Source organism: Trachemys scripta, chromosome 8 (genome assembly GCF_013100865.1).
Source record: "Trachemys scripta elegans isolate TJP31775 chromosome 8, CAS_Tse_1.0, whole genome shotgun sequence".
Taxonomy (NCBI): domain Eukaryota; kingdom Metazoa; phylum Chordata; order Testudines; family Emydidae; genus Trachemys; species Trachemys scripta.
In genome coordinates this window covers 75279223-75287502 of record NC_048305.1, presented here as the reverse complement: position 1 = coordinate 75287502, position 8280 = coordinate 75279223, and the positions used below count along the sequence as shown (strand labels likewise).

Sequence of the window (8280 nt, the reverse complement as noted above, 5' to 3'; positions counted from 1 at the left end):
GGGCGGGGCCAGGACCCCATGGAGGGTCCTCTTTTTTTATTTGTTAAGTATGGTAACCCTACCTTTGACCCATCTTCCTCTTTTTTTTTTTTTTAATTCTCCCTGCACAGGAATCAAACTCAGATACAGTTCCTGAACTCTCTTGAATACGATATTGGTCCCTCTTAGTGCCCCAAGGGTATTAGCCACCTCAAGGTGGATGGGGAGGAGGGGCGTGCATGCTGTATCCTCCTAAGAGGTAGTCATGCACCATGTATATTCCCCTACCTCTCTCCCACCATGCTCCAGAAGGATTGTGCTTCACTTAAGCACATTAGCATCCTTCTGCTTCTTAATCACTGTGTCTTGCTTTGCAATAAAACTATAAAAAAACCCTACTGTATGTGCATGAGGCTGAGTTATAACTTTTAGCCTCTGCCCCACACTGAGGACAATTCAGGAAGGGATTATTCTAAAAGCTATAACTGAGCATTGGGTATACAATAGAGGTTTTTTGTAACTTTACTGCAAAGCAAGACACAGCAATTAAAGAAGCAAAGGAGCTCTTGTGCTTGAGATGTTCTGAGATTCAGGAGATCTGGATTCTGTTCCTGAATCTTGCCTGTGAACTTCATCTCTCTTCCTCATTTGTAAAATGAGTATAATGTTTACCTCATATTTATCTTCACAACATCCTTATATCAGTGTTTGAGAGATGCTCAGATACTACAGTGATGGCGGCCATAGAAATACCAAGAGAGTGAACCTTACAGGTCATGATGAAATATTTGCAACAAACGTGACATTTAATTTACTCCTGTGCTAGTCATTAGTCTCTGGCAATAACTACTTGCACAGCCACACTGTTTTGTCTGAATCTATTACCACCGCTTTGGATGAACAGTAACACAAGAATTTTTTAAAAAAAGTTAATTTGTAAAGAAACTGATTTGAATAATAAATAAAACCTAGTTTCTAATGATTTAATAATTGTTTGGGGGTACTGGCCATGGTGACACATAATGTGACCACTTGTATTACAAATAAATCCTAGTCAAATGAATATAAATATATTCTGGTACTATTCAATTGGCTTGGATTTGCTTTAGAAACTACCAGTAGATAAAAAGAAATTGGTTGTGGCTTTCTGGCTCCTGGTTCTGTTTCTTGCTCTGCTGCTGACTCAGTGTGGACAAATAAGGTAAATGTTTAAACTTTTCACTGCATAAAATGGGAAAATAACATTCAGTCTTAATTCATATGTTTGGATGTAAGGTGCCATATAAGTGCAAAGTGCCATTAACATTATTTATTATATACTGTCTTACAGGAAGCTCGTGCAAACTGTTTGGCAGAAGAACTGGGTGCTGCCCAAGCACGTGAAGCTCAGTTACAAGCAAAAATGCAAGCAGAGATAAAAAAGCTTTCATCAGAAATAGACTCATTAAAGGATGCTTATGAGCAGGAGGTAAAAGATAAAACTGAACTGATCCTAGCATTTTTACTGTATGGTGCTACATGGGTGTTTTCCTCCACTCAGTCCAGACTACCTACAGCCTCTCCATGCAAATATCAAAGGCAGTTGAAATTTGTCCCAGGCCCCTGTGGCTTGGCCATGTCCTTTCTCCCAGTCTTCTGCATCCATCAGTGCAGACAGAGCAGCAATTTGGCACTCCCACCGTACTTGTGCTCAACAGTTTATTTTAGAACAGTAGTGAATGATCATCCAACCACCAATGCACACATTATTTCCAACTTTTTCTATCCATCTTGGGGCATTTTCTGAATGGTACCACTTATGGAACTGCTGAGTAGCCACTTTCTCCCCCTCATATTGGAGTAAGCAAAAGAAAAACCTAAGCTAAAATGGTATTCCATTAGAGAATAAGCATTCTCTGGAGCTGCAGATGGGGAACTTTGCCACAACTGCTCCCAATCTGGTGATCCTTGCTCAGCCAGGGGAAGAGGTTCTGAGTCTGGAAGGCAGGTTTTGGCCTCTGTTCCTTGGCATATGAGCTGAGACTCCCCTGGAGATGCCTCCAAAACCAAGTAAGTCCTTTTCAGTACTCAACAGGCAGGTCTATCTAAGTTCCCAAGGAAGTCTTCACGGGTATTCAGGATATCCCCTCAAACCCTAAGGCCTAGCCCTGGTCTAAAAGGGAAATCTGAATGGGATCCCTTCTCACATACTTTAATGAGTAATTGAGTCATTGGTGAAAGAATCCAACATACTATCAGACTTCTACAGCTTTTGGGAATAAGAAGTGAATTCTTATGAAGACATTTGCTTGCAATATCTCTCAAAATATATTTTTGATAAAGGGGAAGATTTAAAGACCCTCAGTTAGACTAGACCTTACAATTGAAAAGCCTTAACCAGAAAAAGGGGATACTGTTTCCAGAAAGGAAGATCCTCTCCCCCCCCCTCCCCCCGCAAAGTCCAAAGAAAAGTAAAGAATCCAAAGCACGCACACACACACAAAAACCCACTAAGAAAAAGTCCAAGAGACCAACTAGGGCCTCTCTCCCTTTCCTCCTATTCTCTCTTCTGGGAAGCATGGTACAAAAACCAAAGATAATACTCATCACTCCTAATTGTCAGGGAAGGCTGTTTTCTCTTTACAGGGCCTACCCAGTACATCTTCCCTGCCAGCAGGATCTCCTATCACAGGGTCTGTTCTGACATCCAAAACCCAACTTAATTGACCCTGACAGCCTGTGTATTAAAAATCTAACCCGGATGAATACTCTTCCAAGGTGATTAAATACTGTCGTCCTCTCCTACAGCCCATCCACCTGGTCTACCTACACAAGTCTGGACAAAGTGCTCTTGGTAGTTGTTAAGAAACAGAAATTAACTCAAAGAAACGAGGCATTTCAGTTCATTTAGATTTTCTTCTTCGATAGTCTGGACTTGAGTCTTAATTGCTTCACCGTGATGTCTCAGATCTTGAGATTTGACAGTGTTATAAATACAGGCTTATTCAAATCACTAGTGGACCATCTCTGGGGGTCAAGTTTTGTGAACCTATCCAAAACATCAGACAGATCTGTGCTTCTGGAATTCACTCTCAAGACTATAAGCCCTTGCACCTCACCCCTTTTAGCTAGAGACATCAGTCTCTTTATCATTCTTACCTAATAAAAACTGCTTCCTAATAGGAATCACATCAATAAGGCAAGTCTCAGAAATCTGTCTTACTAAGATATAAACCCTGCTACATATTCCATAAGGACAAGATTGTGTTTTATACTCACAAATCATTCTTAGCCTGAGGCAATACAGGCTTTCATACCACACAGGAAGTCACACTGCCATCACTTTTGCCCAAACCCCAACACCAGAAAGAGAAAACATGGCACAAAATTGATGTGAGGAAAGCAATGAAGATATACTTGAAGTGAAAAAACCAATTCAGGAAATCATCCTCTATGTCCTTTCATCACAAATTTCTCAATTTAAAAAAAAAAAAAATTAATTCCACTGTTGCAATATGAATAAAATATGGCATCACAGAAACATTCTCAGCAATAGGGAAAGCTATTTTAGAGAGGATCTGAGCCCAGTCAAAACTTTCTATGGCTGCTGCTTGGTCTGAAAGAATATCAACCACCATAAAAGAATCAATTAATACCTCCATTAATACGGCTGTCAGATACTGCAAACTGATTTGATATTCCACAGAGCCACCCTTTGGCAAGAAGCTGCCCAAGTGGGGATTCCTAAATAATCTGTTTTACTATGTTTGAGGAAAGGGATTTTTGTGTCTGTCTTATCCTTCACCATACTACTTTTTCCTAATTGCTCACTACATCCCACATAGACTGGGCTGGGGAAGAGATCTGGATGCAGAGTGGGAAGTTGACTTCTTTTTCCCCCCCAATCCACCCCACCCGGAATACATTTTCTGAGGATGGGTAAAATCATCAGGTAACAATTTTTTCTTTTTAATTATTATTGCTTCTTTCTCTATGGAGGTTGGTGAAGGTCTTGCTACAATTATTAGAAAAACAGTTCCATGCAGAAATGAGGAAATATGGGACTGCAGTTAAAGTTAAAGGGTTGAAAAAAAAAGACTTCAAGAAAACTCAGAATGGCTTATTTATTTTTTCTGAAAATGTGAAAGGGGTTCCAAAATACAAATTGGCAGACTTTGCTTCAATTCCAAAAGTAGATTGCATTATTTCTGGGGGCAAATGAAACCTTCATATCCCTAGTTTCTTCTTTTTTTTTTTCTTCTGATTGCACATGTGCACCCTGAGCACAGTTGCTCAAATTTTTTTCCCTCAGTGGTACCCATTGTGGCTGCTTGAGTGCCCTCTGCTGCTGCACGCTGATAGCACCAGTATAAAGCACCCAGCTGATCCCGCGCCCCCTCAGTTTCTTCTTACCGCCCGCAACGGTTGCTGGAACTGCTATCCTTGTTTTTGCAAGCTTTCTCAGTTGTCTTTTCTTCTTCTTTCTGTATCTAGTTAGTTAGTTTTAGTCAGTTTTAGCTAATTTTAATGAAGTTCTGTAACTGTGTTGTCCATTCCCCTATGCCAAGGCATGCTTTGATGACTGGGCTTTACGCTCTGCACCTCCTGCAACTAGGCATATGCCCCTTGCACTCAAGCTGCCTGAAGTGCCTGGGAAAAGCTCACTTTGGGAACTGTTGCCAGATCTGGAAGAACTTTAAGCCTTGCACGAAGGACCATGAGGCCAGGCTAAAATTTTTGCTCATGGAGGCAGCACTGAGACCTCCATCTGAGCCAGGGCGGTCAGACTTGGCACCAAGTGGCTTGCCGTTGGTAAGGAGTGCGCCTCCTACCATATTGGAGTCCCGGCACTGAAGATGGCCAGGCATGGGGATTAGAGTAGAATGCAATCTAAACCAAATACTCTTCTGTCTTGGTACCGCAGAAGTGAGCACCATTGACTCTGGCACCTATGCAGGCACTGTCAAGTCCAGTACTGGAAGAGCTGTTTACATCTGCGACACAGCACAGTACTGATACTACCTCGGGACCAACCACATGGCGTGTGCTGCTGCCAGAGAATTTCTTTTGTAGTTGGTACTGGTATTACTGGCAATACAAGATTCAGTGTTGCTGGTGCCTAATGGACAGGAGGGAACCCACTGGATCCTGTCATCGTTTGGTACCATGCCCTTCAGTACTGTCAAAAGGGAAACCATGGCACCGGTCTCTGGCACTGGTAGGAATGGCACCACCATGGTCACTGGAGAGAGAGACTGAATCGGAGGTTGGGTCTTACTCCTCCAAGAAGCCTCTTTCTAGCCACTCCTCCAGGCATTTCCATCCTTCCATGCATCCAGACACAGGAGTACCATCGAGTGCATGGTCAGGAGATCACTGGGGACCTACGCCAGTCCAGTGGTCCTTTTGGAACCCTGGGGTTTTCCCCAGTTTCCAGGGCTTATTCCAGGGGCACCTGTTGGGTGACCTCGGAAAGAAGGGCGTTCTCATCCTCTTGGACAGCGCCTGGTCTGGACTCCGGTACTGACCCCGGAGCCAAACTGCATGAACCAGCTCAACCAGATCCTGCTGAGTAAGAAAGAGAAGAAGAGCTTCATGCAGAAATGAGAAAATATGGGACTGCAGTTAAAGTTAAAGGGTTGGGGGGGGGGGAAAAAAACTTCAAGAAAACTCAAAATGCTGGTGCTGGCCTCCTCCCCTGATGAAGCAGTCTCAGGAGAAGGTGTGTTGCCTCCCCTGAATGACGATAAGGCTCACCAAGAGTTATTGAAGAGGGTGGCCTTAAATCTGGGTATACAGGTAGAGAAACTCCTCCCATAGCCTGGTTGACATTTTAGCCACTGCGAGCCCCTCAAAAGTAGCTCTGCCTCTCAATGAGGCCATTATGAAACCTGTTAAGACCTGGTAGCAGACCCCCATGTCCCTTCCCCCCCATGTCAAAAAGGGTTGAACAAAAATACTTTGTTCCTGCCCAGGGTTATGAGTTCCTGTACACCCATCCCCCGCCCAGGATCCCTGATGGTAGCTGCTGCCAATGAGAGAGAAAGGCAGGGTCAACAGGGTGCAACCCCAAAAATCAAAAGACTCAAAGAAATTAAGCTTGTTCAGTAGGAAAGTTTATTCTCCTGGGGGGTTACAACTCAGAACTGCAAACCAGTAGGTGCTGCTGGGAAGGTATGATTTTAATATGTAGGACTCCTTGCAGAAGTTCAAGAACTTGCTCCCACAAGAGACTATGCAAGAGTTCTCACTGGTGGACAAGGGAAAAAAATCAGTGGTGAGGACCTTGTTGTAAGCTGCTTTGGATGCAGCTGACTCAGCAGCCAGGTCCATGGCTTTGGCAGTGGTCACATGCAGGAGTTCGTGGCTACAGTCCTCAGGACTCCAACAGGACCTATCTTTCGAAGGAGCTTCACTCTTTTCAGAATACACTGATGCGAAACGGCATGGTCTGAAAGACTCCAGGGTGACCCTTAAATCCCTTGGATTATACACACCTGTTCCTTCAAGGAAGCCCTACAGACCTCAACAGCCATCTGGTATGACAGCCTTGGCTGTCTGTCATGATCTGCAGAGAGAGAGAAGCAGAGATTTTAGGCATAGGCCACCACCCCCTTCTACCTCAGTGTCAATGCCTGCCCCACCCAGTCATCCAGGGGATTCTAAGCAGGCATTTTGATGGGATGCTCGAGGACGCAATACCAGTTCCCGTGATGCCAGACCCTGTTTCGCCTTTATTTGCAAATTGCCTTTTCTCAGTGCTTGGTCCCGTATCGCCACGGACCATTGGGTGTTGAGCACTGTGGGACTGTGATGCACCCTCCAGTTTATTTCTACCCTTCCTTCCCACCTTCCCTCCCTGTTTCTTCAAGGACCCCTCTCACGAAGAGCTTTTGGTTTGGGAGGTTCATTCTCTTCTTCGGCTGGCTGAGGTGTGGAATTTAAGAGTGAAGGGGTTTTATTCCTGTTATTTCCTAATCCCAAAAGCCAAGGGCGGTCTCAAACCCATTTTAGACCTGCGGCGGCTCAACAATTATCTCAAGAAAATAAAGTTCTTCCTGGTCACCCTTGTATCCATTATCCCCTCCCTGAATCCCAGGATTGGTACGCCGCCCTTAGGAGATACCTGTTTTCATATATTGATATACCAAGGACGCAATGTTCCTCAGATTCGTAGCGAACCACTCACACTACCAATTCACAGTTCTCCCATTCGGTCTGTCTGCGGCTCAGCAGGTGTTCACAAAATGCATGGTGGTAGTGTCAGCTTTCCTCAAGAAGTTAGGGGTGCAGGTCTACCCTTATCTAAATTATTGACTAGTTAAGGGCCAATCCAGGGCTCAGGTAATATCCAATGTTCAACTCATTCAGTCAACCTCGGTCCCTAGAAAAATCATGCAGCAGGTCCTCAAGGAATTCAGTTTGAAGCACTTGGAGGAGAGGAAAGTGATCAGGAACAGTCAACATGGATTCACCAAGGGCAAGTCATGCCTGACCAACCTGATTGCCTTCTATGATGAGATAACTAGCTCTGTGGATATGGGGAAGGTGGTGGATGTGATATACCTTGACTTTAGCAAAGCTTTTGCTATGGTTTCCCACAGTATTCTTGTCAGCAAGTTTAAAAAAAAGTATGGATTGGATGAATGGACTATAAGGTGGATAGAAAGCTGGCTAGATCATCTGGCTCAACGGGTAGTGATCAATGGCTCGGTCTAGTTGGCAGCCAGTATCAAGCAGAGTGCCCCAGGGGTCGGTCCTGGGGCCAATTTTGTTCATTATCTTCATTAATGATCTGGATGATGGGATGGATTGCACCCTCAGCAAGTTCGCGGATGACACTAAGCTGGGGGGAGAGTGAGATAAGCTGGAGGGTAGGGATAGGGTCCAGAGTGACCTAGACAAATTGGAGGATTGGGCCAAAAGAAATCTGATGAGGTGCAACGAGGATAAGTGCAGAGTCCTGCACTTAAGATGGAAGAATCCCATGCAATGCTACAGGCTGGGGACTGGCTGACTAAGCGGCAGTTCTGCAGAAAAGGACCTGGGGATTACAATGGACAAGGAGTTGGCTAGGAATCAACAGTGTGCTCTTGTTGCCAAAAAGGCTAACAGCATATTGGGCTGCATTAGGAGTATTGTCAGCAGATTGAGGGACGTGATTATTCCCCTCTATTCGGCACTGGTGAGGCCACATCTGGAGTATTGCGTCCACTTTTGGGCCCCCCACTACAGAAAAGATGTGGACAAATTGAAGAGAGTCCAGCTGAGGGCAATGAAAATGATTAGGGGGCAGGGGCACATGACTTATGAGGAGAGGCT

General features: G+C 44.5%; 1 protein-coding gene across 4 annotated transcripts in view; it reads left to right on the top strand.

Moving 5' to 3' along the window:
• Positions 1 to 8280, top strand: part of CCDC18 (coiled-coil domain containing 18) — a 70601-nt gene that overhangs the window by 46619 nt on the left and 15702 nt on the right. For all 4 annotated transcript variants that reach the window (XM_034779546.1, XM_034779544.1, XM_034779545.1 and 1 more), the window contains one exon: positions 1310 to 1447. In XM_034779546.1, the coding sequence (XP_034635437.1) occupies positions 1310 to 1447 (138 nt within the window). The remainder of the gene's footprint in view (positions 1 to 1309; positions 1448 to 8280) is intronic.